The 19,457-nt window shown below is 35.7% G+C and overlaps 1 protein-coding gene across 1 annotated transcript in view; it reads right to left on the bottom strand.

Annotated features, from left to right (window-relative positions):
• LOC110462424 (mucin-2-like) overlaps nucleotides 1-5,656 on the bottom strand; it is a 56,022-nt gene extending 50,366 nt beyond the window's left edge. The window contains exon 1 of the mRNA XM_021516375.1: nucleotides 4,453-5,656. Within this exon, the coding sequence (XP_021372050.1) occupies nucleotides 4,453-5,139 (687 nt within the window). The 5' untranslated portion in view covers nucleotides 5,140-5,656. The remainder of the gene's footprint in view (nucleotides 1-4,452) is intronic.
• Nucleotides 5,657-19,457: the final 13,801 nt, after the last annotated feature.

Below are 19,457 nucleotides of genomic sequence, written 5' to 3'. Positions count from 1 at the left end.
AGTAGCTATATTAACAGTGCGTTTATTGTTTCATGTCAGCTTTCACAGGGTATCGTACAACTTATATCTAAGCTTAATGTCTATGGAGCTATACTTCAATAACCATCTAAAACTTATCTATATATTTTGACACATTTTGAATTAATTCAAACAAGCTAGAACAACTTTTTGTCATTGAATCGAGAATAATCGTTTTATGATAATGCTACAATCAAGCTAACAATGCATCGTAAGACGCATGGTTCGTGTTTAAACTTCGTTTGAAAAATTGTATAGTCATGGCCCTCGCATAAAGAAGATTTTCGTGAATACCAACACTTTTTTAACAATATTCCTGAAAGCAGTGATATACCTTTCAATACATATTTTTAGGTAACAATCAGTTATATATAACCAGGATATTGAATGGTCTTCCATTGAATACCATAGATATGTTTCACAAGCTTGACTCGCGGTTTAAGGTTTCGGTTTATTTTTCAATATGAAATATACGGTCAGAGATATGAAATTTAGAAAACAAATCATTGTTTTGCATTTCAGGAATAATAAGCGATACGTATTTCTGTACGAGTCAGTGAAAAGTGTTTCGGTATGAGTCAGTGATATTATTTTCAGTGTAAGTTCGTAATATCTATTTCAATGTGAGTCAGTGATATGTATTATAATGTGAGTCAAAGATATGTATTAAAATGTGAGTCAGTAATATGTATTACAATGTGAGTCAGTGCTATGTATTACAATGTGAGTCAATGATATATATGACAATGTGAGTCAGAGATATGTATTACAATGTCAATCAGTGATATGTAATACAATGTTAGTCAGTGATATGTATTACAATGTGAGGCAATGATATGTATGACAATGTGAGTCAGAGATATGTATTACAATGTCAATCAGTGATATGTAATACAATGTCAATCAGTGATATGTAATACAATGTTAGTCAGTGATATGTATTACAATGTCAGTGATATGTAATACAATGTCAGTGATATGTATTACAATGTCAGTGATATGTAATACAATGTCAGTCAGTGATATGTATTACAATGTCAGTGATATGTAATACAATGTCAGTCAGGGGTATGTATTACAATGTCAGTCAGTGATATGTAATACAATGTCAGTCAGGGGTATGTATTACAATATCAGTCAGTGATATGTAATACAATGTGAGTAAGGGATATGTATTATACTGTGAGTCAGATATATGAATTACAATGTCAGTCAGTGATATGTAATACAATGTCAGTCAGGGGTATGTATTGAAATGTCAGTCAGTGATATGTAATACAATGTTAGTCAGTGTTATGTATTACAATGTCAGTGATATGTAATACAATGTCAGTGATATGTAATACAATGTGAGTCAATGATATGTATTACAATGTCAGTGATATGAATACAATGTTAGTCAGTGATATGTATTACATTGTCAGTGATATGTAATACAATGTGAGTAAGGGATATGTATTATACTGTGAGTCAGATATATGAATTACAATGTCAGTCAGTGATATGTAATATAATGTCAGTCAGGGGTATGTATTGAAATGTCAGTCAGTGATATGTAATACAATTTCAGTCAGGGGTATTATTACAATATCATTCAGGGATATGTAATACAATGTCAGTCAGTGATATGTAATACAGTGTCAGTAAGGGATATGTATTATACTGTGAGTCAGATATATGTATTACAATGTCAGTCAGTGATATGTAATACAATGTCAGTAAGGGATATGTATTACAATGTCAGTCAGATATATGTAATACAATGTCAGTCAGTGATATGTAATACAATGTCAGTAAGGGATATGTATTACAATGGCAGTCAGTGATATGTGATACAATTTCAGTCAGGGGTATTATTACAATATCATTCAGTGATATGTAATACAATGTCAGTCAGGGGTATGTATTACAATGTCAGTAAGGGATATGTATTACACTGTGAGTCAGATATATGTATTACAATGTCAGTCAGTGATATGTAATACAATTTCAGTCAGGGGTATTATTACACTGTGAGTCAGTGATATGTAATACAATGTCAGTCAGTTATATCCCTCCCACATATCTTTATTGTAGCTATGTAAAAAATACAAATTGTGTGAAGTAATTCTAATTAGTGTATGCATTGCATTATTGCTAAATGCAATGCACCTTATTTATATTTCTAGTTTAGGGACATAATTGATTGTTTGATGTTTAAATTCCTTTTTTATTTATATTCATTAATGAGGTAGCGCATTACATTTTTAATAAATTTCAATAGAATTGTTATTTTGGGGATTGTTTTATGTAATGTTTAAATTTAAACTTTATCTTTATACAACTAAGCATTTGTTTATAATACTTTATATATTATTTGATCCTTTTTTTCTCCTTTTTACATGTATGTAGTATTTATCTGATAATCCAGCCACCTTCTAAAGGAACGAAAGCAGAACAAAAAACAAAACAAATAGTTTGTTGGAGACCGCCTTGCTGCATGTACTGATGATTGGATTAACGAGATCAGTGAAACGTTATTTTAACAAAGACGGTAAATTTCTGAAGCAACCAGCCTACCAACTTGCCTTTTCAATGCTGTTGATGACGTACCTGGAAAAAACGCTTTTAATCCCGGAAGCAAAGCTAACGATGGTCTACTTCATTTTCAAGGTTTGTCCTATTTTCTACGGCGCCTGTCAATGTTAAACACTTAAAGTGTTCTAATATTGACATTTGAACATTCTCCATAGGTCTCACTAAGCGCTTGATTATTTGTATTTCAAATAGATATTTGTAATTAACATTTTGCAGGGGTCTATATATTTTCAAAGTCTCCAATAGGGATCGAAACTGGGACCTCTATTTAGCTAAAGAGAATTTCTCCCTAGTCGGTAGGAAGGGGGCTAGCATTTAACCAGAGTGACACACGTGTGTTTATAAATGTGTATTAGTATAAAACAATACATTTAATGCATTTTTGTTTCAGTCTATTTCAATTATTATACGACATAAAATTCGAATTGATATTTAGTTTTCGTAATTGGTCATAATTAAAACGATATCATATTTGAATGTTTATTAGGGTATTATTGGGTATAACATGCAGTATATTGCATAGATTACCTAAATTTATATTTTTCATGATTTCCTGTGTCTTACGTAACTTTATTATATGAACTGTTTTCAATATTAAATGCCTATTGAAATAATATTTTTGCTATGTTAAACCTGTTTTATTACTTGTGTTAGTTCTTATGATAACTTGTTTTTAATATTGCCATGCCACTTTAACGTTAAACATATACTTTTTCATTATGTAATATAAAAAAAATCATTATTGTAATCGTTATATGCTCAAGTATTGATTTAATCTGATAGATCATGAGAGAGGGGACATGTCAACACATAATTAATCATTGAAGAAGGACACAAAAACGTCGCTATACCACCATCATCTTTCCAGCTCAAATGTAACGTTTTCTATTACAATGTGTAAAGAAACGTAAAGAAAAGAGAATAATAAACCCTAAAATAAACTGGTGTTAAAATTTGGCAAATTGTACAATAATTAAACTTTCTATAAAAGAAATATAACCCCGTGAGCTAACATCTGGGCCAACACGAGTGATTCACATACGTTAAAATAACTTGTTTCTTAATTGTTTGTAAAATATATAAGTTTACATTTAAACCTTTATACTGGACTAAGATAATTAGGGTAAACGCCGGCTGTTATAGTAAATCAAGCGTTACACACATGTGGACTATCACTAGGAATGTCTACGGAGGAAAACGCCTATATAGCTGTGTCAGTGTGACAGTTGATGTGTTAATAATGCATCGCCACAGGTTCAGTATATCATTTCTATCCGGATGCCAGGATCAGTGAAGCATTTCCAGGAATAGCGGCAGAGTACCGGGTGTTAGACAGGCGTGATAAATAAGGTGCAGGTTCAGAGATACTCTGTACAGACCTCAACGAGAAAGTGCAGTAATAGAAACCTGGTTAATACCATTCCAACATCACATCACATATAAGGCTTACGGGACACCTAAAAGTTCATTAATCGTTCTGACGAAATTTAAACGTTAATTTAAAACATATGTTTCACGTGTGATAACAATGCAGTAGTTCGTTTAGATGTTAGCTTCCAAATAATTGATCTACTGTCATAGCAAGGTTCACTGATCGACACTGTCAGTTATGGGTAGGTGTTCGTTGTTAATATGAACTATCTGAATATCTTCAGACTGCTATATGTGACTGTAGTTATTCAATTACCACAACGGTATATACTGTACTTATCTCAACCTTACCTTATACTATGGTATATAAAACGTATGTCAACATGAAAATTCAGAAAGATACGGTGTCAGGTATACATACAGCATGTGCCAGGTATGGTATACCTAAGCTTTAGGGGTCAATATAGTAAGGTGTACATGTCTTACCCTTTTCCACTGGTTTGCGAAGAACTCTTTGGTATCATGCGACAGGACTTTACTCCTCCAGTTATCGGGTGGTAGACTAATACTATCGTCGCTTCTCAATGAGTTGAAGGTACCATATTTGTTGTTCTGATCATCCACTTTGCTTTGACCGTAATCCATACTGACGCCGAAAGACTTGGAGTATCCGCCCTGACGACTCGCGGCGATATCGTCTAGTGTGAATCTACCATCGGTACCGTCGTATATCCCCGACTCGGCAATCGGTGAAAGTCCTTGTTTTGTCTTTGGGTTATCACGTGTGTGTCCATAGTCACCATTTCCATTTTCAAGTGTTGCTCTAATGGTTCGACTATATGGATTGTAAACACCGTATGGATTTTCCGTCTCTGATCCGGTATATTTTTTGCGTGATTCCCGAAGTTTGTCTCCGGTTTTCGACTTTCGGTTATCATCGTATACTTTCGTTCGTCCTAAGTTTTCATTTTTCATCCACTCGAAACCAAAGTCTTCATCGTCATTCTTGTCCCCAAATCTGCGAGATTGACGTGCACGTTCGTTATCATCATTCGATGTCTCTGACCAGTCGTCGTTTTCAAATTTTCCTGATTTGGCTAAATTCTGCTTGTCCTTGTCTTTATTCCGGAAGTAAAATGTATCTCTCAGATCTCTAGGGTCAAAACGGGACATGATTAAATTTGATAATTTAATTGTGGAGTAAAGGATTTTGGAAGATATAACAATTCAGCACTTTATCTGTCAACACAATGTATAAATCGTCACTATATTTGATTTTTGTTAAAAATGGTTTAAATCCCCGACCTATCTAGATATATTCACATGGAACAATCGGTATTATCACACTCCAATTTCGAAAATATCCAAATTATTGTTGTAGTTAAATCCCAGACACCAATAATAGTTCATATATTGACTTAATCACATCAATATTTCGGAGTGCACATTGAATAATGCGTTGACACAAACATGCATGTTTCCATGTTGGGTGTTCCACTCGAAGTAAAGTAATTATATGTGATCTGTGAATTTTACTACCGGGTTGGTACAACAAAAGCTGCGTCTATAGTTGGGTTCAACAAACGCTTGAATAGCTGCAGTTCCTTGACAGACATTGTGTCTATTCACTCACCTGGGTATATCGCGTCGCTATTTGGGTATATATTTGTTACTTTTCATTTGTCTTTCTTTTTTAAAACTTCACTTAAATACAAAACACCGTGTCGTTACACGAAAAGCGTTATCAGCCCAACCAGATATACATGAGGCTATTAATTCTATGCCACGATGATAGCCAATATTAAAACTGAAAACGAATAATGTACGCTTTGTAAAAATAACTGATCGTCCATTCAAACAAGTATTGATTTATTTTCGTGTGTGGCTTTGGAACAGAATACGTTAACACATGTGTAGTGTCGGGTTCAACAAGCTAAGCATACTGTAAGAATAAGACAATAACGCCACTGTAGGACAGATTTAGGAGATAATTAAATGTGGTGTAACATTACAAAATGCAAGACCAAACAAAAAACACGGATGCGTCACACAAAATTAACATTCCGACATGCAATGCATTGTCATATTTACATGTACTTATTTTAATTTGTCATTCAAGTCATGAGTAATCAAAGAAATAAGAATACTAACATAAACAAATGTCATATTCTACAAATCACTCCCAGACCTTCTGTATGTGAATGGTCGGTGTGTGGGGTGGAGTAGGGATACCTTTTTGTACGAGGCTTTGGTGTCACCTACAAATCTTCTGTGTGTCTGGAAGGGGGATGGGGTCGGGGTCGGGGTCATCTTCAGACGTTCTATATGGAGGTTAGAGATCAACTTCATATCTTCTTTGTGTGGAAGAGCCGGGGGAGGGGGAGGGGGAGGGGTCACCTTCAGACGTTCTGTGTGGAGGTTGGGGATCACCTTCATATCTTCTGTGTGTGAAGGGAGTGGGAGTAGGGGAGGTGTCACCTACAGACCTGTTGTGTGTGGAAGGGATGGGGTTGGTGGAGGTGTCATCTACATACCTTTTGTGTGTAGAAGGGTGGGGGTGGAGGAGGTGTCACCTTCATATCGTGTGTGTGGAAGGGGTAGGTTTGGGGGGTTATGTCATGTACACACCTTCTGTGTGTGGAAGGGGTGGGATCGGGGGAGGTGTCACCTCCACACCTTCTGTGTGTGGAAGGGGTGGGATCGGGGGAGGTGTCACCTACACACCTTTTGTGTGTTGAAGGGGTGGGGTTTGGGGTGGTTTCGCCTACAGACCTTCTGTGTGTGTGGAGAGGGGTTAGGTTGAGGGAGGTGTCACCTACATACCTTTTGTGTGTTGAAAGGGTTGGAGTGGTGGTGGTGTCACCTATAGACCTTCTGTGTGTGGAAGGGATGAGGTTAGGGGAGCTGTCACCTACAGACCTTCTGTGTTCGGAAGGGGTGAGGATAGGGGAGGTGTCACCTACAGACCTTCTATGTTTGGAGAGATGATGTTAGGGGAGGTGTCACCTCCACACCATCTGTATTAGTAAGGGATGAGGTAATTTGAGGTATCACTTACAGACCTTCTGTGTATGGAAGAGGTGAGGAAGGGGGAGGTGTCACCTACAAATCTTCTGTGTTGGAAGGAGAGGGTCGGGGGAGGTGTCACCTACACACCATCTGTGTTCGAAAGGGATGAGGATGGGGTAGGTGTCACCTACAAATCCTCTGTGTGTGTAAGGGGTGAGGAGGTGTCACCTACACATCTTATGTCTTCGGAAGGGATAGGGTAAGTGGAGATATCACCTTTATACCTTCTGTGTGTGGAAGAGGAGGAAGGGGGAGGTGTCCCCTACCTACCGTGTGTGACAGTGGTGGGTTACGGGTAGATGTCACCTACAGACCGTCTGTATGTGGAAGGGTAGGGGTTGGGGAGGGGTCACCTACATACCTTCTTAGTGCGGAAGGGATGGGGATGTGGGAGGTGTCACCTACATATCTTCTGGTTGTGGAAGGAGGGAGACGGGCGCGGTGTCACCTACATACCTTCTGTGTGTAGAAGGAATGGGGTTGCGAGAGGTGTCAACTTCATACCTTCTGTGTGTAGAAGGGGTTAATTTGGGGGAGGTGTCACCTTCATACCTTCTGTGTTTGGTGGGGTTACGGAGGTATCAACTACAGACCTTCTGTGTGTCGAAGGGGTGGGGTTTAGGGAGGTGTCACCTTTAGACCTTCTGTGTTTGGAAGGGTTAGGGAGGTATCAACTACAGACCTTCCCTGTGTGGAAGGGGTGGGGTTAGGGGAGGTGTCACCTTCCCAGATATTTTGTGTGTGGAAAGGCTGGGGTTAAAGAAGTGAGTACACGTACCTTCTCTCTGTGTGAGTAAGGTACGTTAAGAATTTCTGTGTAAAGGGGTTACCTACAGACCATGTGTGTGATTAGATGGGTTACTTTGGTTTACGTTTGTCGGTTGTGTATTCGTTTCTTATTGCTTTTTGTTCTACCTACAATGTGTTGCCTTTCTGTATCGACCGATATCCGAGTTCGTCCTGTTCTTTAACACTGTAGTGCAATTATGCTATTCTTTATGTCGACTCTTAGATAACAAAGCTGTCTACTATCGTCTGATTTGGAGATAAGTACACGAATAAAACCGTATTTATTACTAATTGCATAATAATTAAATGTCGAGAGAAGATTTCGTGTTCTAATTAATGATGAATTGCATTGAAATGTGTTATTTGCGTTATGTATACGGACTGTAAGAGTTTTGATTACATCCATATCAATTCTTAACCATAATTACTACTAGATCTTAAGTATTGCCATGGCCTCGTTTAAATTAATTTTTTAGACCAGGTTGTTCTATGTTTATGTGTGACTACATGTCAGCGAAAACGCCAAATCGGTAATGTGTATATACCGGGGTTTGGTTATGTTAATGTATAGGGACTAAGTATGTTAATGAGTGTAGCAAGCATAAACAATGATTTTCACACGAAGTCTTATAATATTCATAAAGACAAAATATTTAAGGACTTTTGTCCGTCGAAAATTAACTATTTCAATAAATAACATATCCTTAATACAACAAAACAAACATGTCTAGAAAGAAAATACAAAAAAAACTTATGCCTCAAAATGCTGAAAAGCTAAAATGCTTAATCGCTAACACACCAGGAAAATATATACCTCCCAAAATAAAATGGCAAAAATTGCTTTATCGCCAACCAACCAGGAAATATATACCTCAAAATACTCAATGGCAAAATTTCACAAAATTACTACATCAAAACATCCGGACATTGTTTTAATACTTAATGGAAAATTGTCTCATCGTCAACACACCACGTCAACATGCATCTCATCGATCCTCCAAGGTAAATAATACCACTTTGTCAACACACAAGGGCAAAACACGAAAGTCAAAATGATTTATACCGACCGTGATGCGAGCTGACGACAGACTAGAACGAACGGGTAGACATCATTTACACCACAAAATAAAATCGACTGAAATGTAAGTTGTTTCACAAGGAATACCATTTGCTACACCACAAGCGGGACCAACCATGTGGTTTCCATGAATACATGATTTAATACTTAATAGACGAAAGAGCCATATATAATTCCATAGTTGTATTCCTGTACTTGTTAAGGTACAGCTTACATACCCCGGGGGAAATCTTAAATCTTCCTTTAAACAAACCTATCTTCGTGTGAAAAACATCGCTTCCTACAAATGACAGTGCAATTTCACACATTTTTGGCATGCAACAAAACATACACTTACATGCAAAAATGTACATCTTAAGCAGGAAGCTGTTAGCCGATTTTTTTTAAGCTGAATATTTTAAGTAATATGATTATGACACAATCATTATTTATTCAAATAACAGACCATTTGTATACGTGATGACAATATGAATTATAAACCTATCGGTAAACAATTACTAGAAACTGTGTGTACACTACCATTACATGTATTTCCTGGGTATTCCTGTGGGTACACAGAAAGTAATTAAAAAGTGACAGATATACGATATCTGCAAACTTACCCTCGTCCCCAACCGTGTGACATTTTGAACGTTGTCTTAACAATATATCAGTTATCCTTTTACTAATGTTAGACATACGCGTATGAAGCAAATAACAGCAATGTAAGTGTTGTTCAATTTAAGATTTGTTAATATTGTGTATTTAATGATGCACGTGTGAAAGGATGTTGTCGGGTTTTTTTTGGTTACAGAAAGCTTACCGATTGTATAAACGACTGGACATCGAGTTGCGTCTTGTTTTGTCAGATCGCCAATATATCAAAGTACATGTAGAACTCTTAACAAAGTACTGTAAACCGGGACATTTTCAAGCCAAATTTTCGCCCAATATTAAATGCGCCCTTCACATTTAATTACTATGTATAATGTATATTATGTTGTTTACAAATGTTCGCTGTGATCATAAAATCGCCCACTTTACGGCGGACGAAAAATATCTCGGTATGCAGTAATAACGCTCTATGCAAATGTCGTTCAAGGCTATCACAAGTGTAAGCATACACCTAAATACAAACGTTCTAGAAGTGTATAACTATTGTGTAATATTCCAAATATAGTCACTCTCCTTAATGGGATTCTACATTACAAAAGAAATTAAATAAGTGATGTAGAATTGTTGTAAGAGTTGTAAATTTAATGATTTGTCAATCAACAAAAATCATTAATTTTTCATTATGTAATCATTACCCTGACCTCTAACGTTACCTTTAATTCTGAAGAGTCACTCACACAGACAAAACACTTCATGGTACGGTCACACTGCATAGTCTCTCCTAGCGGTTTGTGTAAAACGAGAGTTGGGTTATATCTCATATTACCACCATGAAATCCATACTGAAGACTGTGTTTGACTGTAGACGAACACATTATTATGACAAAAACTGATATAGTGGCTTCGACCGTTTATAAGCAGATTTTATGATCCATTGTATCTAAGACATTTATATTACAATCAATGGGCCATGGTCAAATGTATATAATCACACTTTATAATACAAACGGTAGACCATGTTTTTAACTGTAAATAAACTCACTAACTTTTACCAACGGTAGACCATGTATTCAACTGTACATAAACTCACTAAGTTTTACCAACGGTAGACCATGTTATCAACTTTATATAAACTCACAAAGGTTTACCAACGGTAGACCATGTTTTTAACTGTAAATAAACTCATTAATTTTTACCAACGGTAGACCATGTATTCAACTGTACATAAACTCACTAAGTTTTACCAACGGTAGATCATGTTTTCAACTGTTTATAACCACACAACAGTACTACACTGTCGATCTATCATAACACATACTGTGGATTGTGTAATACTGTATATAAGCACACAATATAATACCTAGTGTAGATTGTATTCTACTGTATCCTTACATACTGTAAAACTCACAATGTGGATTGTGTTCTACTGTATCTAAACACACTATATAACACACACTGTGAATTGTTTTCTATTCTTACTAAACTCACACAGTGGATTTTGGATTACTATATCTTTACACACTATATAACACATACTGTGGATTGTGTTATACTGTATCAAAACACACTTTATAACGCACAATGTGGATTGTGTTCTACTGTATCTAGACACTTTAAATAGATACATTCTTAAACTGTGGATTGTGTTATACTCCAGAATAACACACTATATAACATACACTTTGGATTGTGTTCTACTGTGTCTAAAACACTATATAACAAACAATGTGGGTTGTGTTATACTCAAGAATAACGCGCTATATAACATACTGTAGATTGTGTTCTACTGTGTCTAACACATTATATAACATACACTGTGGATTGTGTTCTACTTTGTCTAACACTATATAACACACACTGTGGATTGTGTTCTTCTGTGTCTAACTAACACACTATATAGCACATACTGTGGATTGTGTTCTTCTGTGTCTAACTTACACACTATATAACAAACACTGTGGGTTGTGTTATACTCAAGAATAACACGCTATATAACACACACTGTAGATTGTGTTCTACTGTGTCTAACACACTATATAACAATACTGTTGATTGTGTTATACTCTATCTAAACACAATATGTAACGTACACTGTGAATTGTGTTCTACTGTGTCTAACACGCTATACAACTCACACAGTGGATTGTGTTATACTCTATCTTAACACACTATATAACAAACACCATGGGTTGTGTTATACTGTATCTAACACATTATATATCACACACTGTGGATTGTGTTCTACTGTATCTAACACAATATATAACACACACTGTGGATTGTGTTCTGCTGTATCTAACACACTATATATCACACACTGTGGATTGTGATCTACTGTATCTAACACACTATATATCACACACAGTGGATTGTGTTTTACTGTATCTAACACACTATATATCACACACTGTGGATTGTGTTCTACTGTTTTTTTATGCACTTTATAACACACAATATGGGTACTAGTGAGCTGTCTCTAATACACAATATAGCACACACTGTGGATTCTGTTCTACTGTATCTTTTCACACTTTATAAGACATACTGTGGATAGTGGATTATTGTATCTAAACACACTATATAACACATAGTGTGGATTATGTTCTACTGTATCCTTACACACTATCTAATACATATTGTGGATAGTGGATAACTGTATATATCACACTATATAACACATACTATGGCTTGTGTACTGCTGTATCTATCACACTACATAACACATACTGTGAAGTGTGTACTGCTGTATATATCACACTATATAACACATACTATGGATTGTGTACTGCTGTATCTATCACACTATATAACACATACTGTAGATTGTGTACTGCTGTATATATCACACTATATAACACTTATTGTGTCTTGTGTACTGCTGTATCTTTCACACTATATAACACATACTGTGGATTGTGTACTGCTGTATCTATCACACTATAAAACACATACTGTGGATTGTGTACTGCTGTAATTATCACACTATAAAACACATACTGTGGATTGTGTACTGCTGTATCTATCACACTATATAACACATAATGTGGATTGCGTACTGCTGTATCTATCACACTATATAACCACATACTGTGGATTGTGTTCTTCTCTATCTTAACACACGCTATGTTAACACAAACTGTTGATTGTGTTCCACAGTATCTAACACACTATATAATAAATACTGATATTTGTGTTCTTTTGTATCTTAACACAGTATATAGCACATACTGTTAATTGTGGTTTACTGTATCTAAACACACTATATAGCACATAGCGCGGATAGTGTTCTACTGTATCTAAAGATTGCGTTTTACAGTATTCTAACACCATTTATAACTTCAACTGTGGATTGCGTTCTACTGTATCTTATTACACTATATAATTCATTATATGAATTGTGTTGTACACGTAAAGTATCTTAGGACAATAAATGTATATATTACACATACTGTAGACTGTGTTTTCACTCAAGCTAAACACACTTTATTATAGATATAGAAGACTTTGCCCCACTTTGTCGAATCACACTACTGAATATTGCCAGTTCATACATTATACAATGATCCTTACATGTATGTATGTGTACAGAGTTTCAGCAGGCATTGTGTTACCTTTTTTTCTTGTGTATTATATTTCACTGGTCGTAATTATAATTCATTCCTTTTATACTACACAAAAGACGTGTTTAATTCATTACAACGTCTTTTTTTCCATTAAGTGCAATGTGTGTGTAACCAGTTTAGTATATAGTATACCAGGAAGTTACACGTAGAACTGAATATACTGAACAGGTAATTATCTGCTTTTGAATACCATGTGAACAATGATAATCAATTCGCTAAGAACTCTGGACCTCGTTTACCGATATTACTGACAGAATCACGTGCGTTTAGAATTATTTACATTATACCGTTACTCGTATGCTGCATGATAATTTGTTTTATATAAGTGGAGTCTGTCTTCCTGACATGGAAATGAATAAATCAAATGTTTACGCTCAAAGGAAAAATATTTTAGGACTTTTTATAAGCGTGATATATAAATTGAAGTAGAACGTCTTTACATACTGATATGTGTATTTTGCATCAACTAAAAGAATATATCATTAACATCATTTCTGCATATTAGGTAGCATTTCAATAAAGAAAAAAAGAACCAAAAGCGAGCGTCAATAACTGTTATCGAATATCATGAGAAGGACACCATGATTGAAAACAAGTTGACAAGGAAAATACAACAACATATCTGTACCTTCCCTACTATACTATAAACACATACATTACACTCACGAAGGCACGTCCTTAAAATACCTTAGTTTTTAATAGGACGCTTTACGTAATAAAACCAATCAATCGATTGTCCATGCAATATATGTTATACATGAATTGTCAGGGACACAAATAACTACGTGGTATAATCATTACTTCCTTTATTGCAGGCTGCGATAAGAATTCATCTACTTCAATGAAACATTAACGTAATGAGTATATCTGTATGACTTGAACAATTTACATAACTGGTGGAGCTCAACGCGAGTAACCTAGCTTATATACCTGTCTAAAAATACGTGTGTTCATGTTACAATAAATAGGGTATACGTCATGGTCGATTGTCGGCCGAACCAGGAACGTATTATATTATACAAATCCTAAAGGATCCTCGAAACAGCTGCAAAATATATATCTATGAAGAAATGTATATTTATCACAAACATATAAAAAAAAATATGAAATTGACGAATTTTGAAAAGTACGGTAGTGTTCAGGGCCAAACAGAGATTCGATCCTTAGACCTATGACCATTGAAGGTCGTTCCTTTATAAGTAACTGGTCAGTGGTACAGGTAGGTACCCCATCGTACCCCACCTTCCGTTATGTCCAAAGGGAAATTCGGAGGTTATTGATTGTAGGAAAAACTACAAAAGTATCTTTGGTATTTTGCCTGCAGTGATACAAGAATCGTCAATCTACTAGTATATGAATTTTAAAAAATATATTGAACTGTTGAAACTGTTTTCTTTGTTTGCTCTTAATTAATGTTGCACTATTAGTCATTCAGTATCTAAAGAAGCCTGCATACAACCAATAAAGTAAGGAAATATTTGGTATGAGCAAGGAGATGACGTTTTAGTCATTGTATTCTAAAACACAAGAAAGGGTAAAAGGGCATTGTTGGATATTTATGAAACTTTTACAAGTAAAATATCATCATATAACTAATATCTATGCCAAGTTGCATCCCGAAAGGCCTTTTATGTACAACTGATGAAAACAGTGGAATGGGTTAAATTAATGATTAAAACATACTTTCTTTGAGCACTTAACACTACCAGCAAATCAACTTCATACAAATATATAGTAAATGAATAATTTTACTGTAGTTGTGGTGGTAAATGCCATTTTTTATTTGTAAGTTAACTTCGAAAGTAAGAAAACATATCAGGACCTGGAACCCACTTAAACCACAGGTGCTGAGCACATATTATATGACAATTGTTTTGAAATTGCCGAGTTTGAGATGTGGCGAAAGCTCAGTATAAAACAAAAGGAAAGTGTGTAGTGAAAATATGCCTTTTAAGTAAGTGTATGTATATCAGTAAGATGTAGTTTTTAACTTAAAAAAAATAGATAAAAAGAAAACATTATTGAGAAACAAAACACTTTTCATTTGAAAATTACCTACAAATGTAAATGAACACCCTGACGTAATCCTTCGTGTTATATACACAATCTTTAAGCGAGGATCGGATTTCTGTCATTTTTCATTATATTATATATGCCTGTTTAATTTACGCACGTTTTCAAAATCAGAAATGGTATATCATGTATTTTTGTTGTCTTAGCTCACACAGCAAATTATATTTCTGATTCACCCTAACCCTTTTGTTTCCCCAACAACCCATTTTCTGTCAAACGTTTGACTTAGTTTTTGCGCGTGTAATACAATATGACATCTTTGAACAAATTAAAAATGTGAAAATCCGGACATACCGGGGCCCAAAAAAGGGCCTCACAGACACTTCATCTTTGTAAACAGTATCTAAAACAGACATATAGTATCTGTTAACCCTGTGAACATTATCCCAAAACCCCTGTATACACTATCTGAACACTGATCTGAACACTGTAAAACATTAAAACAATCATCCTACTTACAGTACCTTGTATTTAAATAAACCTATATAAAGTATTTACGTCACGATGTATACAATGTATAAATAGACATATACTAAGTTTCTAAATATACTTAAATTTATTGTACAAGTAACAATGTATCCGGGATTTAAAATAACATTTACTTGGAATTGAACAACCCTATAAAGCGCATGTAATCAACCTTTTGTATATTGTTTCTATACCCTGTTAACAATATCTAAATAATGAAGCACAAAGTAGCCTATTATACTTCATTCGTTAAATGAGTACCATCTTGGAGATAATATATATTACACTGTACTCGGGATTTCAACAACTCTGTACATACTATCTAAGTAACCCTATATAAATATGAGATAAGTATAAACATGTTTACTAACTATGGGATATCATGCGTATGATACGCAAAATTTACCTCCTTCATTAAATGTTCCAGGTGAAAGAATACGGCCCAGTCGCTTTGTAGAAATGGACAGGGTCGTAGGTAAATGATCTCTACAGCGTCATAGTTATACACATGGGTACTTAAATAAAACAAATTATATGTTATTCTTGGGACTGAAAAATAATTAGGTACTTTGGAACACTAATAATTATGTAATTATCTAAAGTAGTCTTCCTTCTATATATATATTATATAAAGGTTAGCCTTGTGCCACAAAAGTAGGGTATTGAAAGAGATTTCACAAAGATATATTCAAAGTCCTTTAAGGAGGCGTTGTGAGTAGTCTGTGGGTTACTGAGGTGTCCGGCAGTGTACTTTGTAGACTTAACATTTTAGTAGATGTCATGGCTAATCAGTAGTTATATATAGGATCTTAAATGAGTTTTCATTTCATATGCGATTTTATGAAACGAGTCTTAGGAGTTTTTATTTTTGCGAGCCTTGGCGTGCAAAAATCAAAACTTCGAGACGAGTTTCAGAAAAAGCTCATATGAAATGAAAACAAATTTTAAGATACTTTTTATCACATATCTCAGAAAACTTACATTTGACAGGTTTTAAAGCCAAAACGTAGAGGGCTAAATCAAACGGAGACAGCCATTTTGTTGCGCCATTCACAATTGATGACGTCACGTTATTGTCCATATTATGACGTCACAATCGATTTCTGACTGGCACAGCCAATGAAAAACGCTCCAGGATATATTACACTAGTGACATATGTAAAAATATTACACGGACGAATTCCCTGGAAAACAAGCCGATTATGTGATAAATATCTATAAACTGGCCTCAGTAACCTTTCCAATGACATCAAGGTAGGGTGTCGCCTCCATCAGGAGCTGAGACCGCCTTAAACAAGATTGCCTTTTTTCTTGTACTAAAAAAACCCTCTAAAAATAATATAACGTAAGTATTGTAGACTTAGTACACTTAACATTATCGGAATGGACAAACATTTCTTTCCAATGATATCAGGAAATACAGGTTTAAACTTCAAATGAACGTTACAGTTGCTCTTGACATTTGTTTCCATGTGTATGGTTAAAGGTTAGTTTGATTTGCCATACAGGTATATCTGCGGTATAACAGTTTGGCACTGTGTGCTCCAATCATTATACCAAAGCGTCTCAAATTTCCTTTGCAATACTAAGGAGAAGGCCACATTTTCGCGTCTTAGAGACCAAAAGACGCGTTTCGCCATTGTCTTGTATAAAGAAATCATATGATATTTCTTGAAGTTGGCTTCTTGGATCAAACGTTCGTGATACACAGGGTCCCTGTAAACTATGTGGACCTTATACATTTCGTGATACACAGGGCCCCTTTCAACTATGTGGACCTTATCCATTTCGTGATACACAGTCCCCCTGTCAACTATGTGGACCTTATCCATTTCGTGATACACAGGGCCTCTGTCAACTATGTGGACCTTATCCATTTCGTGATACACAGGGCCCCTGTCAACTATGTGGACCTTATCCATTTCGTGATGCACAGGGCCCCTGTCAACTATGTGGACCTTATCCATTTCGTGATACACAGGGCCCCTGTCAACTATGTGGACCTTATCCATTTCGTGATACACAGAGCCCCTGTCAACTATGTGGAACTTATCCATTTCGTGATACACAGGGCCCCTGTCAACTATGTGGACCTTATCCATTTTGTGATACACAGTCCCCCTGTCAACTATGTGGACCTTATCCATTCCCTGATACACAGGGCCCCTGTAAACTATGTTGACCTTATCCATTCCCTGATACACAGGGCCCCTGTCAACTATGTGAACCTTATCCATTTCCTGATACACAGGGCCCCTGTCAACTATGTGGACCTTATCCACTTCGTGATACACAGTCCCCCTGTCAACTATGTGGAACTTACCCATTTCGCTATAAGGTGTTATAGCACCTAGGAATGCGTACTAAAAGCATTCAGAAAGGGACAAAAATGTCCTTCAAAGTCACTAAGAAATACGAGTATGCCATTGAAAAACAAGTTGCAGTCACCATTGATATGATAATTATGTTCTTAAGTCATAAAATGTAGGAAAAATTCAAGTTTGACTTTACAAATATACATATCCTTTGTGTTAAAGATCGAAATATTATACGTACACATCATTTTCTAAAGACTGCTGAAAATACCTTTCCAATTTAACAAATGTGTAAAAAGGTTGTTTTCTCAAGAACAGGATGTGAACGCCAAAGATACTTGTCGCTTATAAAGGCCATAAAGCTCTGAGTTATTTGCAGATTACATCGTTTGGAGGACATATCTGTTTACAGTAATACGCTACCAGGAAGTATAGGTTTACCCTTCAACTAAAGGGTGCAGCCGCGGTTAATGCTAGGTTCTTTACATTATATGTTTGACACCCAAAACACATATATTTACGGGTTATAAGTATAGATTGAAATTATGGCCTAAAACGTTTTATTGCGATGGGGCCTGCAATTCCCCTTCTAAGGAAACTAGAAAGGGGTTTCGACTCAAATAGAGACTGAGAATGGCAAAGATGCACGTCACTTCTTTCCTGTATACAAATTAGTCTTTGGTTTCCTTTTTTATGAACGTCCTCATTCTACCCTGTGCAAGCAACCAACGTTTTAATGACGTTTTATAATGTAACAGTGGTTAATCATCCAGTTTATGTCAAAATACTCCCGTTTAATTAATCGATGATGTTTTTGAAGTTTCCAGTGTAACGTGTACCATTATGTTGAGGTTGTACATCCACAAAGGATATTCGTTTAATAACGCTTTCTATGTAGGTTCTCGGCGTCTACTGTTGATTAAATAACCCTTTTGCTACAATTCAAATCATTACATAATAACGACACCATATTAAATATTGGACATTAGGGAATATTTTGATCATAGACATTACAGTATGTATCTACATATAGATTACTTTCGCAATTTGAGAGTGGGGTACAAGAATACTTGATTTGGTTTGGTGTTTGTGTTTTACGTCCTATTAACAGCTATGTTCATTTAAGGACGTGCTAGGTTTTGGGATGGAGGGAAACTGGCGTACCATAAGAAAAACCATCGACCTACGGACAGTACCTGGCGACAGCTGCCTCACATAGGCCTCGAACCCGCGAAGCAGTGGTTTGAGGGCTAGTGGTAGCAGAGTGTCAGACGCCTTAACGATTTGGCCAACGGGGCCTGTATATCAGGTAAACAGTCTCATTTTAAATGTTAAATCAGAATAATTCAAAAACGCAGCCACATGGTAAAACCATGGAAATTATCTTATCTTATATATTTATCCCGTAAGTAATTGTCGATGTCACGCCCGAGTCAACTACTTACGAGATAGATATTTTGGGGAAAATATCTCGGTAAACAC

This window comes from Mizuhopecten yessoensis, unplaced genomic scaffold, assembly GCF_002113885.1.
Source record: "Mizuhopecten yessoensis strain PY_sf001 unplaced genomic scaffold, ASM211388v2 scaffold10797, whole genome shotgun sequence".
Taxonomy (NCBI): domain Eukaryota; kingdom Metazoa; phylum Mollusca; class Bivalvia; order Pectinida; family Pectinidae; genus Mizuhopecten; species Mizuhopecten yessoensis.
The sequence above is the reverse complement of the archived record's forward strand: the minus strand, read 5'-3'. Positions and strand labels throughout refer to the sequence as shown.